The following is a 26026-nucleotide window of genomic DNA, read 5'->3' on the forward strand; positions in this document are numbered from 1 at the left end:
ATTTACTCTCATGTCGTTTCCAAACCTCTAATTTTCATTCATCTTAGCAACACAAATGACATTTTAATATTCACTATTTTTTGTCCCTCCATTTGTGTAAATTACAGAATTTTCATTTTTGGAAGAAATACCACTTTAATAGTATTTAACCCATTTTCATTTAATCTGTGAAACCATCCCATAATGTTTGCTTCTGTAAAGACTATTCAGTTTGATATATAGGTTAATTTCATTCAAGAGCTGGATAACATTAACATGTTAAAGGTAGGGTAGGCATTCTTTTTTCTAAACACTTTTTGTTATACTGGTTGAAACTCCCTTGACATCCTGATAGCAATCAATAATAAAAGTGATCTAATATATAATTTGGAGTGGAAACAGGTGCTGATTGATCCAAGTTAGTTTGCAACCTCTTACCTGAACACAACCTGCCCTGGACCAGGTTAGCCGTGGAGCGCAAGTTACTATGGCGATGAACACTGCTAAAAGCCAAACCACTTTCATGGTGCCTAAAACTCAGGGTTGGCGCAAACTAAACTGAAACATATCGGGCTAGCCACCTAAACCGGCTTCATGGTATAGGCCCCAGGTCTCATTACACTTAGCAGACTCTGCTGTGCGTTTATTTTGGAGGAGGCATGGCTTTAGCTATAAAGGGAGGGTGGGATCTCATGCTTTTAAAGCTAGTTTGCTATTGCTAGCCTCTCCAAAACTGCCTACCCTACCTTTAATAAATGCTGTAAAAATAAATTGCTCATTGCTAATGTTAAGTAAAAATACAATTTCTTTTATTTGCATGTTCATTTTCATAGTGCATGCTAAAAAAAAAATACATAGTGATTTCTAAAATGTATTTGTTTGTTTTAATCGTAATGTTAATTTCTAAATGCTGTAGAAGCAGTCCATTGTTAGTTCTTGTTAACTAATGTATTTAACAAATGAAACATTGTAAAATGTCACCAAGCCAGTGTCTTTGGCAACAAAAAAGTGTGTAATTTTGTGGTTTGTATAAAAGACTGGAAAAAATGCACAAAATGTTAAATGAAAAATGAAATTTGAAGATGAAATTTGAAGTATTAATACTATAGTTTTATTTTTTTAAAAAAGGTTCCTTGGCATCAGTACAATTTTACAGTCTTAAAAATCACTCCATAAAATACACAGACAGTTAAGTAGTAATGGAAATGGCCATTTAAGTCTATTGTTTGAGAGAGCATAATTAGAAATACATCTACTCTAAAATTCAAGCTAAAACTCGAGGGATGAGCAGTCCACTGTTAATATTCAAGTTAAAAGTGAATTCTTGTGTCAGGAAAATGTCTCAATGTCCTTATGGCAAGCTATCATCAAGATTACTCAGCAAGCGGGACTGCAGATGGGTCACAATGCTTCTCATCATTCCGCTCAGATGTTCGTGCATCATGCCCAACTGGTTGGGTGAACAGTGACCAAGCTCCTCTGAAGTTAAGCGTCCACCAAGGGCTACAACATCTGAGAGCAAATCATTAGATTTGTTCTCCTCAGCCATCAGTCCTGAATCTACTCCCGCTTCGGATGGTTTGTCATCTGCCAAAAGTTCGGAGAAAAAAAAAAAAGTAATGAGGCAAGTCATCAATATGTATATGCGTCACCAATGAACTTGATGGGGGGGGGGGGGGGATTACCTTGAACCTCTCCTGGTGTTTGCTCCTCATCTTGGTTTTGAGGAAGCTCCATCTCTTCAGGCTCAGATGTCATTTTCTCCATTTCGTCAAAACTCTTGAGGTCATCAGAACGCCCTTTTCTCTGTACAGCCAAATTTGAGGTGTAAGAATGATCTTCCATAATAAAGTGTAAGACACTATTTTAAATAAGCTACACATTACCTGCTGTTCATAATAGGTTTTAAGTGCTTTCCTCACATTGGACAGCTTAGGTGAACGAATAGGAAGTGACTTGATTTCACTAGGGGTAAGGGCACTCAGGTCTCCAACCGTTTTAATGTTCCGGGCTCTAACAAGTTGGCCAAAGCCACGAGGCCTAAACATATGGAGAAATAAACAGCAATTAGTTACATTTTTACTACAGATATCAAAGAAGAAAAAAACTGATGTATTAGGAGTTCACCAAATCCTCTAAAAATGAGGAATGAACTTGAACTAAACCCAAGCTCTATCGAAGAGGAAATCTGGCTTACCACATGTTGGAGGATATCTGCGGTAAAACAGCCTCTACAGGGGTAGAGCAGCCAACAAGTGCTGGATAAACACAATCTTTAGCAATAGGACGAGGCTCCTGGCTCATTTCCGAAATCTATGATAAAGAAACCGGAACATTAACACTATTTCCATTGGAGGTAGTGTTCAAACTAAATAACATGAACAGTAGCAACTCTTTCACATTGTCTTAATTACTTTGAATTTGATAAATAAATGATTAAAAATGTTGAAGTACAATTTATGAATAAGTAGACTATGAGATTATATATAAACAGAATAAAATATTTTAGTACATAGCAAGATAACACTTACTAGGCATTTTTTAGAGCTTTTGGATCCAGGGCTACGGAGGTTACGTGGACTTAGACTTGAATAGCCTTTTGTGGGTGTAGTGATATACTGTATGAAGACATTTAACATCAGGCCATGAAAGAAATGTTGAAACAATTCAAATTTTCACAGTTTTACATCTAGATCTAATAATTTCAAAACTCTTATAACACACCTTCGACTGTCCACTTAAGACTTTTGACCTAGGTGAGCTTGTGCGAACAACCGGACTACGTCGATCAATATCATCAGCCAGTTCTTGATGGTAAATTGGAGTTGCAAAAGACACTCGACGAGACTGCACAACAACAACGTTACATAGATGATTTCCTCTTTATATGAAACCACTATAAGCTTACATTACAGCGGTTTCAATGAACATTTAGATAACTGGACTCAAATTAACAATACTGTCCAATACCTTTTGAAGGGGGGATGGGGTATCTTCTTCACATGTTCTCTTCTGTCCCTTCTTCAGAATACTGGTAGATGGAGAAGCGGATGGTGACCAGACACGAGATCGGTTTCTGCTCGGGCTCTGGCCAGGCTCTAGCTCACCACTGAGAGCGTCTAAAGGTTTAGGCTTGGGTGGAGAATCTAAGGAGGCTTCAGAGGTACTACTTTGAGGTGGTACAGATGACTCTTCTATATCAGCAGAAAGAGCCTGGTTGTCAATCTGAGTATCTTCATCCTTCTCAATGAGACCAACATCCTTGTCAAGCAATTCTTTGCCATTTGACTCTTCTGGCAACACAACCTTTTCTCCGCTCGGCTCTGGAACAGCAAGGTCTTCTCTTTCCTTCATTGCATCCTCCTGATGGACATGGGAAGACTCTAGTTGCTCTTGGCATATAGGTGCATCTTCCACTGGGCGACCTTGACTTGGAGAAGTGTCTTGAGGTGTTGAACTCTGGAGAGGTTCTTGACTTACAGAAGGGTTGTCTAATTCTTTGTTGTGCTTTGGACTATCTGTGCACCCAGAACTCTCCAACTGATTTGACTCTACCTCCAGGACTTTTACAAACACATTGTTTGATTCATCCCTCAGTTTGGATAATTCAAGCGGTGATCCTTCCTCTGCTTCAGACAGCTGAGATACAATTACACCAAGCTTTGTAATGGGGCTTTCAGAAGACAAAACCTCACATGGGAGTTGAGCAGGCAAGGTTGAATACGGCTGAACATCAGCAACTGGTAAATCTACAATCGGAGAGCTCTTGCTTTCCTCCAATACGGATGTTGGGCTTGACTGCTCAAGTTTAGAGTTCGGGGTGTCAACAGCAAGTGGAACCTGCTCATGCTCAGGTTGAGAGTTTGGTGTGTCAACAGCAAGTGGAACCTGCTCATGCTCAGGTTGAGAGTTCGGTGTGTCAACAGCAAGTGGAACCTGCTCATGCTCAGGTTGAGAGTTCGGTGTGTCAACAGCAAGTGGAACCTGCTCAGGTTGAGAGTTCGGTGTGTCAACAGCAAGTGGAACCTGCTCATTTTTCAGATCCTTTGATTCTTGGACGTCACTGCCCTGTGAGAACACGTCCTGGTTGTTTAAAAAGCAGTTACAGCTTCTAGATCGTCTACGTCCACGGCCCCGTCCCCTGGTATGTGGGCATTTACGCAAACTGCCAATCTTTAAATCTTCTGATCCAGCCTGTGAAGATGAATTCGCTTCTTCTCCCTTATCACTGATAATCTCTTTTTCTTCGGTATCAGTTTCAGTTTTTAATTCTGCATCAGTTTCAGTTTTCAATTTTGTGTCAACTTTGTCATCTTCTGCTCCTTTTTCAGATCTGATCTGTTCATGTGGTACACTATAAGGGGAAGGAATCTCTTTTTTGTTTTTCTCAAGTTCATTGGTCTCACTAACTGAAATTCCCAAACTAGTTTCAGGATCCACCTCATCCTGTGACATCTCCATTGAGACCTCTGATTGAATATTAGCATCCTCCTTATCTGGAAGCATCTCAGTAACTTTAGGTTCTGTGGCAACTGGTAGCACCTCAGTTGACAGGGGTTTCCGCAGTCTCTTTTTAGGCCTTAGCCCATCTTCTTGGCTATCAGGGGTTTCAGACTCTGCATTGTCAGTAGCCAACAAACCTTTAGATCTTCGAGTTCTGTATCTACCAAGCCCTTGAGAGGAATCTTGGCTTGGACTTAACTCCTCAGCATTTACAGTTGATGTAAGAGCTCTACTAGAGTCGGTCTCTTCTTCTGCAGTTTTCCTCCTCATAGCTCTTCCCTTCATCGTTGTCATTGTTTGGGAATCTGTCTGACTCGAATCTTCTTTGGTCTGCAGTAATTGAGATTCAGATCTCCTTGTTCTTCGCGTTCGTACAGATTGCTGGCCATCAGCCTCAGAATCAGAAAGAGGTGTCTGTAAATGTTTCTTTTTCAAAGAGGATGTGGCATTTTGAGAATCATTTTGAGAATTTTCATCTGCCTCCTTGTCTGTGGATTCGTCAAGTTGTGTTTTAGTCTTCTTCGTAGGTCTACCCACTGACAGACTTTTTGACTCATTGAGAGTTGGCAGTCTCTCTCTGCTTTGGCTATCCGATTGGGCAACAGGTGAACTAGAAGTCTCAGCTTGACTTGCCCGTGGAAGTGCCTGTGAACACTCAGCAGAGAAAATCTGTGAACCGCTTTGGTTAAGCTCTCCTTTCATCCCTTTACTTTTCTGCTGGTCACCTTCAACTTTACTGTCCTCCAGAACCTTAATTCTTCTTCCAGTTAAAGTGCTACTTGGTGGCGTAAGTATTGACTTCTGTGTATTTGTCATTGAGTCTGCAACCTGATTTACTTGTTCTTTGCTTTTCATCTCCCCTGGATCTTCCCCTGGGCGAACAGGTTTACTTCGCCGTCTGCTCGACCTTCTTGGTTCTTGACTAGATTGAGAATTACCAAGACTCTGTGAATCTTTTTCAGGAGTCTCTTGTTCCTCCATGCTGGCTTTGGACACAGGACTGCTCTTAACACCTGATGCTTCACTAGATACTTGGGTCTGGGTGTCAGGGACCACATCATCCTCTTCCTCATCAGTACCTTCACAAGGATGACCTCCAGTTGACTTAATCTCATCTTTTGCCTCTTCCCCAGCTTTCTCAATTTGAGCAGATGGGTCAGTGCTGCTTATCTTTTGAGACTTCTGAGAGTCCTCTTTTGTAGTTTGAGGTTGTGAGTCATTTGGAGTGCACTCCGATTCCTTTGAAGAATCCAGTCTACTTGATTTCCGGGTGAGTGGACCAGTAAATGCAACAGTTGCAGGACTTGATTTCCCTTCAACATATTTCTCTAATGTTATGAACGATTGACGTCTGCTATTGGGTTTAGGTGGTGTACCTGATATCATATCAGATGAACCCGAAACATTAGGGCTGGTCCCCTCTAGTCCACTTTTCTCATGCCCACTCACATCAACTGTGATGCCATTGGATGGAGACTGATCCTTCTCTAAAGTTTGATCTTTATTTTGCACAGATTTCTCTGGTGTTTCTACGTCTGATCTGGTGCCTTCTTGGGTTTCTTTAACATCTGTGGATGGTTCTTCACTTGTGGTAATCTCCTTGGGGGAGGAAACAACATTAAAACCAATTAATACACATAAGAAAAAGCATACACGCATATCCCCCACATAATCAAATTAGCAGTGCCAGAGTCTGAAAATAGCCGTTTTACCTTCAGCTGAACCTTAGCCTCTTCCTCAGGTTGATCCCTTTCATCTTTTGTCAATTTGTCCCTAAGAAGAAACACTATGTTTTAATACAGTGGGTAAAAAAATGGAATAAAAGCAAAACCATAATTCCAATACGTACATGGACTCCTCCTGACTCTGAGTACACTGTGAAAAGACTGTGGTGTCCTGGGAGGCATCCAGATTATTGTAGAGAGCAGGAATGTCAACCCTTTTGCAAAATAAATAACCAATCAAAAACCAAATGACAATTTCTTTTCAAAATGCTTAGAGAATCTTAATGAGATAGTTCACCCCCCCAAAAAAGAAAATTATCCCATGATTTACATAGTCATATACACCTAGGATGGCTTAAGAGTATCTTCTTTCAGACGAACACAATCAGAGTTATAATAGTTTTTCTTTCCCTTTTTTGACACCATTTCTGCTTGTTCATGGCGAGAGGCAGGTTTAGTTATTCAAAAATAAAAATAAAAGATATTTAGGATTACATTTTTCTAAAAACCTAAAGACTACATTTGGATTTCTGAGTTACATTAAACAGGGTTCGTACACTTTTTCCAAGGTCAAATTCAAGCACTTTTCAAGCACTTTCCAGGTCCATTTTAAAGCTTTTTCCAGCACCTTACACTACCGTAAATGACATAATACTTAGTTAAAATGATTATTTAGTGTTTTTATCACATCAAAAGAGATAAACAGCCAAATGTTTCATAATAGCAGAGGGCTGCACGATATTGAAGAAAAATGAGATATGCGATAATAACTCATTAAATAATGCGATATTCAATATGCGATACGATAATGCTTAAAGTGTGTCAAATTAACTTCAATTATCTTTAAAATATCTTTAAAATGATATAACCTACACATACGTGTTTCACATTCTTTTTGTGATAAGAAAATATCCCTACAACTTCTGACAGTGAACATCAGTGTTCTGTAGCATAAGAAGTGTTATTTTAACATCACTAGGGTTTAGGGGGTTCAGGTTATCCTACATTAGGTTTATTTAACAACAGAAACTGATTAATCAAATGTAAAAATAAACACTGCTTAGTTTTCACTGCATGAATTAAATATACTGATTCTTATTAAAGCTACAAAAGTCAGCCAAAAGCAGTGAGTGATTTTCTTTGTATTTTGTTCATGACCCCAGTTATTGCAAGCCGTTGCGATATGCAATTATGCATATAGTAATATATACATTTGCAATATTTCGATATATTGTGCAGCCCTAATATTTAAGCAAATCACAAGTTTTATTCTTCAAAATGTATCACTAAGTATATAGCCTAAAGCATATGAATAATATACTTTTCATTATATTACTGTCCAAATATTGCTTACCAGATAATATGATTTATAGGCTGTAAAACTGAATTAATTTCAAATATGAAGACTTAGGATTTGAACAGAAATATTTGACAGGCCTTCCCGTTTTGGGACACATTCTTGATATAGACAAGGTTTGAACAATATCTGAGTGCACAGGCACCTGCCTGATAAATGTATTAGCTAATACATTTACTGGAATAGAGCAGTGTAAATATATTGCATAGGGCCATCCTAAACCTTACAGTAACAATATACTTCTTATGACACTGACTGATTTCAGTTCAGTAATCAACGACTATTGTTATGCACTGGGCTAACGTTTGCAGGTTAATTTGCACGTTACAGTTCTGTAATTTTGGCAATGTTCACTGTATATTCCACAAATGAACGTGACATAACGGACATGCAATACTTACATTACATTATCACACCAAGTACTCAGTCACTAATGGCCCTTTCAGATAGGACGCGGACCGCGCTGCGCTATGAAATGAAACCGATATATTTCAATGGCTTGCGCCGCGCGACTCGGACCAAAGCGGAGCTCAGCGAGCTCGCGCGCACGCCGCGGTCAAAGTTTAAAATAGTTCAACTGTTGCCACTGCGTGGCCAATAAAAACGGTGCATCCAAACAACCGCGGAAATCAAAATGAAAACTCCGCCTACTTTTGCTCTGGCCAGCGTAACGCAAATCAATCTTTATCTGATTCTGAAGGGCTAATTTTTTTTTCTCCATTTAATGAACTATTTCGTCAGAAAGATATTTCTTGTGAAAGAAATAGTTACAAATTCAAGCATTTTCAAGCATTTTATCCAAAATTCAAGCACTTTTCAAACCTTGAAAACACAACATCAAAATTCAAGCACTTTCAAGGATTTCAAGCACCCGTACGAACCCTGATTAAAATATATCCTGGTTCTTCCAAGCTTTATAATGGTAGTGAGTGGCCTGATTTTGAAGTCCAAAAAAGTGCATCCATCCATCAAAAGTAATTCACGCGGCTCCAGGGGGTTAATAAAGCAAAGTGATGGGTTTTGTAAGAAAAATTTCCAGATTTAAAACTTTACAAACTAAAATAACTGGCTTCTAGCAGACGGCCTACGCAAATCGATTTACACCAAAAGAGTAATATCTGACCTGACGCATTGACAAACACGGAAGCACAGAGGATAGAGCAAAACAAAACACTGGTCATGAATTAGAAGTCTAAAACAAGAATTTTTAAAGGGAAATGTCAGAGGTATTATGTATTTCGATATGAGAAGAGGAGAATAGAGCCCTATTTGTTTTAACCGCAAGAGGCATCTAAGCTTAAACTACTCCTTGATCGCGTCAGAAGTTACTCTTTTAACGCAAGATGATTTGCATAGGTCGTCTGCCGAAAGCTAGTTATTTTTGTTTATATAATATAAACTAAATTTTAGTACATAGATTACTTTTATGAAAGATGGATGTACTTTTTTGGACTTCAAATTCAGGAGCGCCTAGTGTTGTTTTTGGCGGCCTGTTTTAATTTTAGTTTTAGTCTAGTCTTTGTGTCAAGCTGTCGTTTTAGTTTTTATTAGTTTTAGTCACGTTCATACTCTTTCTAGTCTAGTCAAGTTTTAGTCGACGAAAATTGATGACATTTTAGTTTAGTTTTAATCAATGAAAATTGTATTTTAGTCTCTTTTTAGTAATGCAATTCTATTTAACCCAGTCAATATAGTATTTCAAACAAGGTTATGTTATTATATTTAGGGCTGTGACGGTGGCGGTTTTTTTTTTTTTTTTTTTTTAATACCACCACGGTGGTAATGGACCAACTACCGGCGGTGGTTGGGGGGGTTGTTTAAAAAAAAAAAAAAACTTGTTTTATATTTCCACACAAAGACGCGTGATATAGCCTACCACTCTGCGCTTTGAGAGTGATGTGGGACACGAGCGAGTTCATCTCTTTTCTGATATCTTCATGTTTTCTACTTGATTTAAATTTGTCTGAAGAGCGAATTTTATCCTCCACAAGGGCGAGATATTTAGGCTATGTTTGAGATTGCGCTGTCAGAGAAAGTGAAACTAACAATCACCCGCGCATGTGAAACGCGCTTTACAACTAAACTTGACGCGCCGCACAAACTGTGTTAAAAAGAATTTGACATGCAAGTACAAATGTAGGCTGTCTGTCCTATACAGCGTTTTTCTACTTTACCACAGTAAAGAATACGAATATAATAGGCCTAATTAAAAGCGAACCAATGAAGAAACGTTTATAATCCCCTTAGAAAATGGGTGAGACGTGAGTAAAGTTTTGGGAAAAGAAACAAGAGATTCCATGCAGGGATGAGTCACGATTTTTGGATATTCGATTAGTTTATTTAATTATAGAATATCGAATAGGTTGTGTGATTATTCTCTAAAATAAAATATCCATGTTTTTGGTGCTGATGTGGTGACGCGTTCATGTAACTGGAGGGTGACGCTGCCAATAACATAACAGCTGTCGCAAAGAACCGGCAAAAGTGATGATTATGAATGTGTCAAATATATCAATCAGACATTTTAATGGAATAACTAATGGAATAATATTGTTAAATTTGCTGATAATCGGGTGACCAGATCGCAAACCAGAATTTAAAGCCGACAAAGCTATGGGTTCACGCTAGTGTTGCACGGTGTACCGATACCTGAAAAGTATCGCGATACTCGGAAATTAAAAACGTCACGATACCTAAATTTATCAGTATCGATACTAAAAAAAAAAAAAAAAAAAAACGCCTCCCTATGGACGTCTGTGTTTTTTTCCTGATGCACGCAGCAAAGAACCTGCCGCTGTCAGTGTCATGTGACAAAACACTACAGCGAGATGGCTGCATGTGCGAGCACAAGTGGTCCACGTCTCCACGACTCGTTGAAAAAGATGATGCGAGGAGTGACATACGGAAGTACGTTGCCTAACTTGCTCTGTTGCACGGTGCACCGATACTTCAAAAGTAAATCGGAAATTAAAAACGTCACGATTCCTTAATTTATTAGTATCGATACTTCTAAGAATGACCACGTTCCAGATTTGTAAGGCCGGTGACACACTGGCTGCGTGTCGTGTCCGTTTTTATTTCGGCTCCCATGTTAACTGCCTGCGTGACACACGCGCCTGGGCGCAGCTCGAGAGCGCGGAAAACGCGTGCATGTTAAAAATAGAACCGACGCCTATTTTTCACGACACGCAAGTGTGTTGGAAGTTTCCAGGCAAAATAGAATAGGAAAAGATGTTTCTATGTCATTTTGACACGAATACATATTAATAAATGACATTTTGATGTTTGGTTCAAACAAGAACGAATTGTTCTGTAGCCTATTTTACCGTGAACACTGCCGACGTTGTCTTTGTTGCTATATGTTTAACATGAAGTATAGGCCTTCCACAACTCTCTCCCCACATGTCAAATATATCACCAATGAGGCTTATCATATGTTACCAATATTAAACATTGTTTAATATAATCGCTGTTCATATTTTTATTCAAAGTTCAGAATCAAGATAAAGCTCTTATGTTTCTTATGATAAATGAGATAATGCTGCTAAATTTATAAAAAAAAAATTACCTTGAATGGCATTGCTCTAATTTATTTTTTATATTTTGATATTTCATATTTTGTTCAAATGTTTAATATATCTGCTGTTCATATGTTCATTTATTAGTGTGTTATAGGATTAGAATGTTGTCCCGGATTTAAAATAAAGCACAGCAATGATATTTGAGAGTGTTTCCCCCTTTTCAGGAAAAGTATCGAAAAAGTATCGAAATCGCAATACTTGACTTGGTATCGGTATCGAAACAATAATTTTGGTATCGTGACAACACTAGTTCACGCACAACTCTCTTTCGTCTCGTCTCGTTTTTGTCAACGAAAATGAAGAGACATTTTAGCATAGTTTTTATTTTGTAAACCATATTTAGCCTCGTTTTTATTCGTCAACAATATTGCATTATACATTTATTTTAGTCATCGTCACATGACCAGCATTTACGTTGCATCTCGTCTCGTTTTCGTCAGGTGATAAAGGTTCGTTGACGACAATATTTTGTCATAATTTTCGTTGACGAAAACACTAGGAGCGCCATTCACTGCCATTATAAAGCTTGGAAGAGCAAGGATATTTTTTTAACAAACATCCCTTTAAAAAGTGACAGACTACCAGACCTTCACAGACAAGGTTTAAGCCTAGTCCCAGACTAGAACGCATGTTTGAACTGTCTTAAATGAAAGCAACTTGCACTTCCATCAATCCATCAATTACAGGAACGTCTTTCTGTCTGTGTGTCTGTTATTCGCATATCTCTCAAACCATTAGTCCGATGGATTTCAAACTTGACAGGTGTCTTGCTACGGACACGAGTAAGTGCAGTGCCAAGTTTGGCGTTGTTTGGATTAGAAATGCAAAAGATATCGTTAAATATATCGTTAAAAGAAGCACACATTGGCTTTTGCCGCTCAAGCTGCTGGCCACTCCCCCTCTCACACTGCACACTGAGTGAGCACAGCCCAAGACCAGAGACAGAGAGGGTCGAAGAAAGCAGCAGAGCTTAAGTAGGTTTTCTCGGAGAGCAAACCTTAAACCTTAAGTAGGTTTTCTCCATTTTCTCGGAGTTCACCGTATAGCCTGCTCCCTGAATCGTTGCGGTTATTCTTGTGGATGTTAACTAAATCTGTAAGTCAGCTACACTGTTTACATCTGAATATTATATTTTATTCTGGTGCGCTTAACGTTATCGCTAGTAGCCCATGCTATTCACCAACAAAACATATCCTATTCAATGCGTTCACAGTCTCTTTCACGGCCATCATTTGTAGTAGCCTATTCACAAACCGTTTGCTCAAGCATAGCATTTTCTCTGAGTTCACTGTGTAGCCTGCTCTCTCAATCGTAGTTCAGTTTTCCATATTTATTGTACATCATGTCAGTATCAGTATTTGCTTTCTACCATGCACAAATAAAAATGTCACTGAATTGTTGTTGTGTAATTGTAACAATGAGCACTCAAACACACCAAACCAACAATTACTAAAAACACACAAAAACTGATTTTGCACAGGCACTGCACTAGTAACACCAGTAATGTTTTTTTTTCTAGGGCACATTATAAAAGCTACTTAAATATCCTAATTGAACTAAGGCCTAATTCGTGCTTAATCTAAGCTTGTCTGTGAAACTGGGCCTATAAGTATACAATTAAAACCATATTGCCTTGCACAATTACACACTTTTTTCATGACATGGCAGAGGTCTAAACTTGAGAACTTAAACTTACCGTTTAGTCCTTTTGACCTCTTTCTGGTGCTCAGTCAGCACTCTCTCCTTTGTCTCAGGTGGAATGAAAACAAAATCTACTGATGCCGCCTCCTCGATAGCTTCTCGTCGCAAAGGCTTGGGCGATCCAAAATCCAGCTTCACCTAGAGAGGGACCAGGTGATTTGTTGAGGTACGTGCTGTGGTAGCCAATTAAGCACCACCATTGAAATTTTCCAACTTTTTGGTTTTTACTTACAGACACTGGCTTTGCTACAGGTACAGAGCCTCTTCCTTTAAGCTCTTCTGTCCTCGCCAGGAGAGAGTCCCTCTTTCCCACAGAGGTCATCTTCACCCCACTAATTTGTGTGTCCAGCTGAGAACTCTCACCCTTATTAGAAAACATAACTTTAGTATGCTCTTAGGAACAAAAAAAAACCTAACAGAGGGAACAACGTTTAAACTGCTTTGCGTTCTTCAGGATTTACATTATTGTTAGGAACACTATACGAACCGTATACTGTCCACTGCAATCATCTGGTGCATCAACAGCTTCAAAACCAGGTAAAATCAATAGAGTTTTCTGCTTAGCCTGACTTAAAACAGACCTAAAAAAAACAGAAAAAAAGAGAGTGTCTCTTTGTCAGTCTCAAAAGGGAAAAAATTGAATACTTGATTTAAAGATCTGAAAATCTGCCTACACAACATGTTACACAAATTCCCAGCAATGGCATGAAAACGTACTTCAGAGGCTCAGGGTAAGTCAAGGTTAGAGCATTTCCAAAGGTGGCATTCCAGAACTGAGTGACAACAGTGCGAATTTGCTTGCTCTTGTGCGGAAAAAGCACACAGAGCAAGGGCGACAACAGAGCAAGCATCTCATCGTTGTGCAGAGTCAATTGTGTCTGAAGGCAGCCAAGCAGGTCTGTGGCCAGTTTCTCCAACTAGGAGAGAACATAAAAATACATATCAGAGCTGCTGTGGTTTCGATTTCAAATTTACACCTGGGTAAATTCTTACCTTGTGTCCGAGCGTTGCACTGGGCTTCGATGATTCATCAGAACTTTTGTAAATGAAAAAACAAACAGTGTTACACAAGGGGAAAAAAACAACAACAACAACATTCAATGTATGAAGGATGAGAAAACTCCACAAACCTGGAGAACTGTTCATAAAGGTGTGCGAGTGGTTTGGTGAGGGTGGACAGCACCTCTTGTATGAACGTGGGCAGTGTGATATTAGTCAAAAGAGTAGACAAGATGGAGACCATAGTCAAGCCAAGTCCATTTAATGCTCCACAGGTGGGCTCCACAGATTCTTCTGAGGGGTCCACAGAAAGAAATGCATCTAGAGTCTGCATCAGGAGAGTGTGGAAGGTCGAGAGATTCCCCAGAGCTTTGCTTCTCTTGCGTACCCAACTCAAAGGTGTATGAGGAGCTAGAGATTAGCACATGAAAATATCGTCACACAGTGCCATTAACAAAACTTTACCCATTTGAAACTGAAGCAAAATCCTTACATTTCATCTTCTGTTGAAATTGTGGGGTGTAAGGAGAGAAGTCCATACTCTCAATGATGACCAGCAAGATGTTTGCTATTGCATCTAGCATAGGCAGACTCTAAAACAAATAAATAAAAAAGGATGAGACCAATTATAATAGACCCAACACCCCAATTAGGCGCACAATTTAATACAAATTTTCCAAAAAATAATGTTGGAAGTGCCATACTTTCAGAGCATCGCTTTCAAGAGAGGCAGCTATCTTGGCACACAGCTCTTCACAGCATATATTCTCCTCAGCTGTGGCTACCAAAGCAGAGCAGCGAGCAAATGCCTTGTAAAGCCTGGACCAAGTACTGATCATGGCTTTCTGAGTGGTCTATTCAAGAAATTAAGTGAAATAAGGACATAAAATTAAATACTTGCATAATACTGGAGAAATCATTGTACAAAAGCTATGACGGGCTCTTACCTGGGGTAGGGCTGAACCAGGAAGCAGATGAAAGACTGGAAACATCAAGGCACTGTAAATGGCACTGAAGTTATGCTCCAGAGCATCTCCTTGATTCACTTCATTGGTCTATGTTGGAACAATGATTTATCAATAGTAGTGAAATACAAGGTTTGACTGGCACTTAAATGCACATTCATTCTATAGCACAGATTATTTAAATTTAGTACCCGAGTGATTGTGTCCGTCAGAGGGTTTACCACCACACTCCACATCCTCCAGAGCTGTTTCTTGTTCTTTACAACCTCCGCACTCCCACTAACCGCTCCTAAAACAGCCTCTCCAAATGCCAGGGGCGACGTAGGTCCACAAAACCCACAGCTCACAAGGGTCTCCAGGCTTGAGAAAAACCTGCCAGATTACAAAGAAAAGTTAAGCAAGCAAACATTTTCAATGGAAATAAAGAAATTAGTATAACTCTTAGGTTTAATGCAAAAAAAGAAAAAAAAAATTCTCCGAAACATAACTTTTGGTCTTGATATTAGATATTAAAAAACTTCAAAATCAAAAGTCTTATGGTTACCTCTCATCTTCAAGAAATGATGAAAGCTGGTTACTTTTGTAAAATAGCAGTATTAGGAAAAGTGCAGGTGTACCCTGGAAAAGTACATGTGGACAAAATCTTATTCACACATTCATAATACAAAGACGTGCATGAATTCATTGGATGAAAAACTGATCATTTTGTTTAACAATTTACCAAGGCTTTACCATGAGTGGTAAAACATAACTTACGTTCAACACATCCATGTTTGCCACTTGATAAGATGCAGAACCAAGCACCTTCTGAGGGATTCCTTTAATGGTGGCTTCCAACAAAAGCTGCAGCAAATAATGTTTGAGCAATGAAAATGTTTGAACAGCAGGGTCGAACCAACAACCTACATAAATATTGAATACAATTCAAAGTTTGTTTTTGAAACAAGTTTCTTATGCTCACCAAGGGTGCATTTATGTAATGAACAAAATAGTAATAACACTAATATTGTAAAATTGTCACAATTTAAAAAATCTTAATTCAAGTAATAATCTTAATGAGAAAAAGTAATTTATTCCTGTGATGGCAAAGTGGAATTTTCTGCATAATTACTCCAGTCCTCAGTGTCATTTGATCCTTCAGATATCATTTTAATAGGGGTGTGACGAGATCTCGACAGACTAAAACGTGATGAGATTTCCCGGCGAGTGACAAGCTGTCTCGCGATATTGCCATGACGGAGCGTGAGGGTGAAATAAGCATAGAATATTCCACTGCTACACAGTCGCCTCAACTGTCGTTTTGCTGTTTTTATAAAAAAAAAAAATGTTACGTCTGCTCTGCTCATACAGCACGAGCTGCCGTCGCAAGCAGTGCAGCAGGAATCACAGTTCACTGATCGCGTGATGGCGGAGGATTTGTAGCGCAACAGAGCCTAAACGTCTGATAAATGTCCTATCTTGTAGAATGCGCGGTCAGCACCGCTGCTCCCTATACACAGAGTACGCGCGATCACGAATTTGAAAGTAAAACAAGCTCCCTGATGCGCACAAATTAGGCTGCATAAATACAATAGCCTGTCTCCCAATACCAATCTCTGGACTGGACTGTAACGTCTAAAGGACAACAGACAAGGGAGGCTCAGTTTCTGAACTTATAATCGGGACGCAAGAATCGTACACAAACGCACCAGCCTCGTTTCTCTTTCCGAACTCACCGCCTTAACCCTATAACTGCCGGTGCAAAATTAAACAGCAATTTCACAAAAATTATAAAGAGTCTGAGCACTACAGTAAATTGATTTGCACTTGAACTTAAGCCAGTCAGTAAAAACCTTTTACAGTGCTTGTATATTGTTTTCTTTCAATGCATTTGATAATTCATACTCAAAGTAGACCTGAAATGACATGCATAAGAAGATTATCACTTAACATTTCAAAATGCACTTGCATACTATTTTTCCAGTCATGAATTTTGTCATTGAGGATTTCTGAAAATTTTCGTCTCGTTCTCGTGAAGCCAACCTCGTATCTAGTCTCATCTCGTGACATAACGGTCTCTTCACACACCTACATTTTAATATGCTAATTTGCTGCTTAAGAAACATTTCTTATTGTCAATGTTGAAAACAGATGTGCTGCTTAATATTTGGGGGAAATCAGGATACTCTGATGAATAGAAGATCAAAAGAACAGCATTTATTTAAAATAAATCTTTTGTAACATGTCTTTACTTCAATTTTGAACAGTTTAATGCATCCTTGCTGAATATAAGTACTCATTTCCTTAAAAAAAAAAAGAATGTTAAAACCTTTTAAAAAGTAGTACGTTCAGTGATCAGCATGCTAGACTGCAGCTGGGTTAAGCATCACTGTTTCAGCAAAGTAATTTAACAGGTCATTTTCACCATGAAGTGCCATCTTACCAGTGCACGTTCAGAAGGCAGAGCATCTGAGGACAAGATGGACTGAAGAGCCTGTAGGAGAAGCGTAAGGACCTCTGAACCCTGCCGTTCCTTCTTGTTACCTGTTGACGAGGGTGACAGGAAAGCTTTTTTCAATTAGCCAGTATTCACAACAAAAGAATGTGCAAATCATCTTTGACTTAAATGTTCACCAACCAGCTTCTATAGCTGTGCTGACAGAACCGATCAGGTTGCTCCAAATGAGATTAAGAAGTGCTTCTGTGGAAAATAAATACTCAAAGTGATGAACATGGACAGCATTAGCATACATTTCCTTTACTGACTGATCTAAATAACAACAAACAACCTTAAAAAGACAAACAACTAAAGATGAAAGTTAAGTTGGCATCAGGACTCTAGGCTACATTATGCAGATGACATTGTTGAATACCTGGAGCATGTTTTCCCACAGTAATAAAGCCATCGCTGATGGCCGATATGAGAGTAGAGGCATGTCTGCTGAAGAAGGAAGGGCTGGTGAGGAAAGGGTGTGTCAAGGGCTCTGAAAAAAAAACAAAAAAAAAACATGATGTGTTGACATCTGCTATATCTGAAGTTTCGTTCCATCACTGCAATTAATGAACTTGTCATCGTAACATGAGGTTCGACATATTAGGCTGTAGTAGTACATGAACACATCTCTAGATTACTAATCAAATACACATTTATGTCACTCATGTTAACTTTGTACAGACCTTGAAGCCCAATGCATCACTGATAGAAAACAATTTTCAAAGCTCAGACAATACTGTGTGTATGATTACCCAAGCTGAGTTGAAGACTTTCTTTAGCAGCTGTGGCCGTGACCTCTGGACCCAGGAGCCAGTGCAGAATCATCTCTAGTCCCAGGAGCTGAATGGAGCGGTAGGACTGAGAAGCCTGCATGCTGCTGTTCAGATTCATGCGAGGAGTAGCGCTCGTCGTGCTGCAGGAGGGAATGCCTGGAGAACAGGAAAATGAAGAATGACGACATGCAGCTAATATGACAACTGTTTTTTTTTTTGTTTTTTTTTACATTTTACATATAAAACTAATCTAAGCTGCCATCTCATTCTATCCCCTTTATATGATGTTATGATGAAGGAACAATTAGAGGAAATGAGCTGTACCTGTTTTAGGTGTATTAGGGGTGCCATTGCTTGGGTTAGGGGTTCGAGCAGGTGTAGTGGGGGACTGCAGTGGAGAATCAGGAGGAAGTGTGCTGTGCAGTAGAGGCACACCAACCTTTAAGAAGGAGGTGGAAAGAACGGATAGAGAAATTGTTGCTGTAATTAACCATTGGAACACCATGGCCATCCATTAGTTACAACTGTCTGCAAAGACCAAAAATCATCTATCAACATAAAACAGTGAGTTTTACCTGTTCAAAGTTAGCAGACAAGTTGGGCCCGAGCTTAACTACGAGATACCACCACACCTCCAGCTTGGTGAGCAGAAGAGCTTCAGTCCTGACATGGATGGAACTGAGGGGCTGCATGAGGAGCTTCAGACGCTTACTGCTGCACAGGATATCTGCTCAAGAGAAACCGGTTACAACTTTAAACCATGAGGGGAGAAAATGTAGGATGCAAAATAATCACGAACTGTCGCTGGCTGGTTACAAAGAGTTCTCACACATATTGACCAATACATGTCAATGGCATGACAGTTATGATCACTAGACAAGGATATTTAAACACTCATTAACAGCAGTTTTTAACCAATAAAATATTTTTGAGCTATGCATAAAAAAAGATCCATGACTTTATCATCATGACTTTCCACAAAACACAATTTTGTAATTCTCTGATATACCCAGGTTTTCCATGACAGTGGCTATTACACCAAAATTCTAAGAAACTTGCCTGGATTAAGGGCAAAATTGTCAATGAGGCTCTTCCAAGCTATGAAAGCAATCTTCTTAATATTAGGGGAAGAGTTGCGGAAACCCAGCTCCTCTAAATACAGCAAGGAATTAATAAAAGCACCGCCTTTGTGGAGCAACTGAAAAGAGACAGAAACACATCCTTATCCACACTGACAATATCAAGATTCGGAACTGAAAAATGGAGACTTGAAGAGCAGCATTTGGTGACTGAGAATCTTACCTTCCCCAAAAGTTTCACAAACAAGGGCCAGAGCTTCAGCATATTCGTCTCATTCTTAGAGGCAAACAGCTTCTGCATTTCAGGGATGAGCATCTGGAGGTAGCAGAGCAATAGAGAGTGCATATATAAATATATGCACAACAAAAAAAAGCTGCTGTGTACATCCGCATAACACTTACAGAAGACATCATTGGCTCTACAATGGCCGCCACCTCCTGCTGTTTCTCCAAAAGGAGAGGCATACCCAGTTCCAGAGCTGCTGCCGCACGCAAGCGCACTTTATTGGCTGAGTGAACCACGAGAGGAACAACCAGCTTGGCCCAGCACACGGCTCCATCAGCCATCTGAGTGGGGGCCTGCTCCAGCAACCTGACGGTCATCACAAGATCTTATTTACAGAGCATCTCAAATATGAAGGACACTGCAAGATGGCAGTACCAAGAAAGAGAAAGTATGGGAAGTTTTATCAAACCTTATGATGACATTGAGGGACTCATGGTCAATGAGGATTGACTGAACCTCTCGAGTCTGCATGGCCTCTAGACTCTTGAGAATCTCTGGGGCCTGAAATGTAGAAAACATTTTTAGCCACAAAAGATGGAAAATCAAGGAGAAAGAACATAAAAACAGGTTTATTTCAAGCAAACCTTTTTGGATGCCACCTCCGGCGGAAAATTCTGTTTGGAAATCACCCATAATGCTCGTGTACACGTAAACTTCTCCTTGGACTTTACCACAACATTACAGAGCGTAGACAGAATATCTTCTGAAATATTTGCTGAAGTAAAGAATGAAAAAAAGGATTGTGGATGCAACTTATTATGGGGGGGGGGTATTATACTAGAGAATTAAACTTTTTCTATACCTGGTATGACTGAAACGATGTGTGAGTGGAAGACACAGAATCCCAAAGCCTGCAGTGCAGCTTGACACAGCTCCTCATTCTCACTGGAGATATGAACCTGAAGAGAAGAAAAAAGGTTTACAGGGTTGATGCGTAATTAAGATATACAGCTTTCTGAAAGAATAACCCTTTCTTGTTTATTTTGGAGAAAGAAATACTGCTAAATATTCAGATACATACACAAAGTGCCAGTGAAGGAGTCTTAATTCACAGAGATGACAACTTACCAAAAGGACTTTACTAAGACGTGCAAAATGCTTTACAACTACAGGCAGAAACTGACGCCCTTCCTCTCCATTGAGACGGCTAGGAGAAAGAAAGAACAACAAAGACTTATGATCAATCTATTAATAACTTAATCATACATCAAGCAAACACAGTTGAGCATTATTTACACCATATTTGATGTGCTTATGTATGTGCGTTTACATTAGGGCTGGGTATCAATTCAGATGTCTCGATTCGATTCACAAGATCTCAATTCAATTCGATTCTCGATTCAATGATTAAATTTTCACTAGCCCCACCACAAAAAAGTAATAAGTGAATAAATTAGGTTTTTTTTTACCCATGTATCCTTTTGTAATAAGGTTGTGACACCCAATATTTTAAATAAGTGAAATTTAACGATTCTCGATTCCATTTCCGTTACTACAGCTAAAACTACTAATTAATATAAATTTCAAAGATTTTTAAAGACAAATAAACATTCATTAATAAAAAAGAGCAAATGATCAAACAAGCAATAGCACAAATAAATAAATTTAGAACAAAGATACAAATGAAATAATCAGTGTTTCAGGTAGGTCTAACAGTAGTTTTCAGGTACAGAAATTGAAGAAAGTAATTGTAAAATAACACTGCATATAATCTTCACAGTACAAATGAAAGGTTAATCCTTATTAAAGTTACAAAAAAGTTAAGTGAAGAGCAGAGTGATTTTCTCTTTGTCTTTTGTAGTTTGATTAACATTAAAAACACAGACAGCAACAGGGATATTAGGTTGCGGTCACTTTAAGACTAATGCACGGATCCAATAATGATACACATGCGTTATTTCTCTACTGCTTACTTAAAGCTCCAATATGTAGGAATTTTGTAATAAAATTTCCAAAAATAACTTGCACAGTGTGATATATTTCCTCCAGTTGTGTACTTACAATATCTCAAAAGTCTCCAAAGATTTTTTATTTCAGAGAAATTCCGATTTTAAATAACTGTCCGTCCCGGAAAAGAAATGTCGCCTCTCAGTGAAGCAATGTCCGCACTATCCTTTTTTTCCGGTGTGGACCATGTGATATTCCACCACACCGGAACATCACATGGTCAAATGCGGAAGTGGTGGTTATAGCGTTATTGCCATAGACTGTATGGTTATAGCTGTTATGGAACACGATTACTCTTAGGCGAGTATTGAAGTGCCAACAAAACGAAAGCGTCCATATTCGGATACACGCAGACTGCGTGACAAACAGAGGAATAAAACCCGGAAAAATATCGGCCAGGCGTTTGAGATGGAGAGAGCTGCGCAACAATCTTGGACTTGACAGAGACTCTGCTCTCGTGAGTGTATTGATAGACAGGTAAGCAAATCAATTTTTTTTATTGTACAAGTAACGTAATAGTTACAGTAAAGATGATTTTAATAGATATGAATTACACCACATGCCTGTAATAATATAGCATAACATTTCACGTTCCTTGCAGTTCATTAATTATGATGACATAAAATAATACGATCAGACATACAGGTAATACAAAAACGAATAAATTACCTCATCCGTGATCATGATTCATTAATTCCATTTAGATACATCGCTAGATGGTGAAAACGCATTAAAAACGACATCTCCAATCGTCACCTCCTTCATAGCGTCATCAAGCTTCGCCTTTGTTATTGTTGGAAACTGCGCCCTCTTGTGGTGAATTTTTTTTACATATTGGAGCTTTAAGCCACAATTGACAATGTTTACTTGAATACTCGCAAAGGCGGGCATTTTTAGATAAATGTGTGAATTTGTCCGTTGAGGCGCTAGGAGAAGTGAAACAATGAATTTTATTATTTGCACGCTGTCTGAGACGCGCCGCGGGTGTGTGCGCTCACAAAACTTCTTTCACTTGAATGTAGGGCTGGGTATCGTTAAAAAAATTGATACCAATACCGATACCTTGATTTCGATACCAGTTCCTGAACGATACTTTTTCCGATACCAATTTTATGAAATCCATTTTAACAAGATTACATAACATTACCTCAGAAAAACTTTGGTTTTATTTTTTCAGTTTGACTCATGCTCCTTAGTCAGTGCACAAAGGAACAAAAAAAAAGCACAAAGGAACAAAATATTCCTTATACATATACATAAGGAACTAAATATTTTTTTATAAAGAGCTCATGCTCACCAAAGTTGAATTTGTTTGATCAAAAATACAGTAAAACTTGTAATATTGTGGAATAGTATTACAATTTAAAATCTTATTTGAATATATTTCAAAATGTAATTTTTTCCTGTGTTGTCAAAGCTGAATTTTCAAAATCATTACTTCAGTGTCACATGATCCTTCAGAAATATGAAAACAGTTTTTGGAAACTATGATACATTTTTTCATGATTCTTTGATGAATAAAAATTTCAAAAGAACAGCATTTATTTGAAACAGAAATCTTTTGTAACATTACACATGTTTTAATGTCATTTTTGATCACTTTAATGCATCCTCCTTACTGAAAAAAATTCTGACCAACACATTTTTGAACGGCAGTGTACATTCAGTAGGTCATTATTGCAATATAAGCACTGTCAGAGTGATCAACAAGGTATCTCTTCATTTACCAGTCAAAGACGGAGCAACTTTCTGCTCTTATGTTTACTCCGTGCTGTGTCAAGGGCTTCATCCTATCTGCCGCGGCACCGGTCTTTGCAGCAATTATTTTACCGCAAATACTGCATCGCACGCTGTTGGCATTGAGCCTGGAGAAATGTAGCCACACTTTTGATCGACTTTTCCACATCTTTAGGGTATTGTGAGTGTGTGTGCTCACGTCTCATTGAGTATGTGCGCGAGTTTGTGTGTGTGTGCTCGCGTCTCGTATGAGAATGTGCGTGAACAGTTTGTGTGCGCGCGTGTCTCATATGAGTAGGCTATGTGCGCAGAGAGTTCCGCGTGTGTAGAGTTTGCGTGTATGTGCGTGAGCGACTTTAGGCGTGTCATTGTGCATTTCATATGTATTTGTTTGAGCACTGACATAGAGTTAACCCCTTAGGTATCGAAATCTGGTACCGAAAAACAAGTAATTTTTCGATACTCGATAGTATCGAGGCAATTCGGTCGGTACCTAAAAAGTATCGAACTCGGTACCCAGCCCTACTTGAATGTTTAAACTGGCAAGGCTTGAAAATTGGCCCGATCGGGACACTGACAGTTCCTTCAACAAACGTCTTTCACACTGAAAGGCACACCTGTATGAGCCATGTGCAGAACTGAATGAAAGACAGGGTCCCACTGTAACATTGCACAGGGCAAAAAAGGGGATGACATCTAATGGAGAAGACTAGTAATAAGATTAACGTCAATCAGATACCACATTTTAAAAAACGAAAAAAATATTTTTTGGGCCAGCCCTAGTTTGTGTGAATAAAAACCCAAATGAAATCGGTTCACATTATAAAGCATTTAAAACTCTTCAGAAGACTTGGATTAAATCGCTCTATTTACATGGACTTGGTTTACAACCTCTTTAAGAACTTTTTTAAGTGAGACAACTTTGGTGGCATGAACTTTCAACGGAGGGACAGAAATCTCTCAGAATTCATTAAAAATATCCTCAGTTGTTTTGAAGATGAACTAAAGTGTAATGGGTTTGGAATGAAAAGAGGGTGAGTAAATGACAAAAATGTTATTTTTTTAAATGAACTAACACCACACCCCAAACAGCTTCTGAATTGCAATTTCAAATTCAGTGTATACAGTAGTTGCTGACAAAACTAACACTACAATGCTAAAAGAGCTTATAAAATAAAGCAGAAATCCATACATTTGACTAAAACCTACTCTACAGTGACGGACACCAAAACTGTTAAGCAAACACTTACTTTGCGATGGTGATGTAGGCATCCGTCTGCTCTGACAGCCCAGCAGCTTCATCTTCCAGACACTCTAGAAGAGAAAGGAGGCTAGCACTAGATAGAGGCACTGCAGCCATCATCCTCACAACCTGAAAGACGTGAAAAGCACATTAAGGCAATGCATCCACACCACATCAGCAGAACCTGATTTTACAAAGTACAACATGTTCCTGGGTCAACATTTTTGTAGGTCCTGGAACAACATGCCAATCAATCAATCAATCAATCAGATTTAAGGGACGCATTTACAGTTTTTCAAGTTCAGGCTTACAACCAGGGTTAGGTGCCTCTTCATCAGTGTTTTCACCAATATTTCCCTCTGATTTTAGGGATAATTTGTGGGTAGGGTTAGGTAAAGGGTAGGGATTGACAAAATATGTCTAACTCTGCGAAATCAAGACGTGCTGGTAGCGTTAATTACAAGACAGAATGTAATGCAAAAAAAAAAACAATAATAATAATTATTATTAAACATTTTCAATTTTAAGGAGTACCAATTCAGTTGAGTAACAGGAGAAGGGCTGAAGTTTTAAATTCTGGACCTCTTAATCTTTTCAAAATATATTTAGAAACTACTGTGCCCCTTGGACCTTTAGGACCCTGGTGTGACTCTCACCTTTCACCTCACATGCTACAGCCCTGGCTGGGAGTTTTGCATCACGCATTCCTGCGATTAATAGTCGATTATGAAAAACTATGCATAATCAGCATGTATGAAAAGTTAACATTTTAACCATGTGATGTTATATTGGTAGTGAAAGTGAGCTAGAATAGATCAATGCATGCAGGACATCGTGTTCTCTTGTTATGATAATATATCAGACGCACAAAAGGCACTAATGAGTTCAATACCGGAGCACAAAATGAAAATTCAATCATCTACTATTCCGTAAAGACACATTTAGGGAGAATAACCCCTAAATACGACGTTTAGCTAGCCAGAGAGGCTAATAACAATACGCCGTCCATCTTTATTAAACCTCTCTGCGAAAGATCATAACGTCTATGCTTTAAAATATAAAGTTTTTACTGGTGGGTGGGCCCTAATATGGCTAACTTATCTGTCTGATGTGCAAATATTAGTCCACATTATCGTTTGCATTTTAAAGCTATTGTGTTAACATGTGCGTTGAGCGTACAACTTGTGGGCACCTCGCGAGCAACAAATACAGAGATCAAAATCTGCCGTTAATTGAAAACTTTAAAACGCCATGTAAGTTTTTGCTGTAATCAATCTAATCCAACAGGAACTTCCCCTACAAAGACTGCAGAGTTAGCGAGCTAGTTAACGTTACCATCATCATGTTACCCACCCAACCCCCTGAACACACTCATGAACAGCCACATCTCAAGATGTCTCACCTCGCGCCTGAGGACACGCTAACAACCACTGAAGGCGATATCATCGACACACGATGTATATCAGAGAAATTGGAGGGGTTTATGCTACAGTGTTTGTAAACGATCAAGACTGCGTTGCGTCTGTCCACTCCTCGCTCCCCGCGAAAATGCTGGCGCCAAACATGACGCGCAATTGACGCGTCACCTTCAACCCGACGTCAACTCCGCCCTCTAATAAATTATTTATTGAATGAACTTGAATGAACAATCAAATTAAGACACTATGGTCATTTGTTTA

At 38.9% G+C, this 26026-nt stretch overlaps 1 protein-coding gene across 1 annotated transcript; it reads right to left on the reverse strand.

The window, feature by feature from the left end:
* Nucleotides 1-768: 768 nt before the first annotated feature.
* On the reverse strand, nucleotides 769-25906 carry rif1 (replication timing regulatory factor 1). The gene is made up of 36 exons (XM_081367698.1): nucleotides 25750-25906; nucleotides 24355-24476; nucleotides 20489-20567; nucleotides 20223-20319; nucleotides 20005-20135; nucleotides 19830-19921; nucleotides 19537-19726; nucleotides 19358-19450; nucleotides 19115-19253; nucleotides 18631-18782; nucleotides 18380-18494; nucleotides 18035-18211; nucleotides 17662-17772; nucleotides 17427-17489; nucleotides 17232-17332; nucleotides 15566-15652; nucleotides 15354-15427; nucleotides 15001-15181; nucleotides 14792-14899; nucleotides 14549-14698; nucleotides 14338-14437; nucleotides 13976-14255; nucleotides 13839-13881; nucleotides 13563-13762; nucleotides 13333-13426; nucleotides 13078-13209; nucleotides 12841-12983; nucleotides 6332-6421; nucleotides 6195-6255; nucleotides 2950-6081; nucleotides 2704-2826; nucleotides 2511-2597; nucleotides 2177-2292; nucleotides 1866-2019; nucleotides 1665-1785; nucleotides 769-1566 (listed from the first exon to the last, which is right to left on the reverse strand). The coding sequence occupies exons 2-36, from the start codon at nucleotides 24465-24467 to the stop codon at nucleotides 1331-1333; spliced, it is 7365 nt and encodes a 2454-aa protein (XP_081223824.1). The 5' UTR covers nucleotides 24468-24476; nucleotides 25750-25906; the 3' UTR covers nucleotides 769-1330.
* Nucleotides 25907-26026: the final 120 nt, after the last annotated feature.

The sequence above is a fragment of the Scardinius erythrophthalmus genome, assembly GCF_964197995.2.
Source record: "Scardinius erythrophthalmus genome assembly, chromosome: 6".
Taxonomy (NCBI): Eukaryota; Metazoa; Chordata; class Actinopteri; order Cypriniformes; family Leuciscidae; genus Scardinius; species Scardinius erythrophthalmus.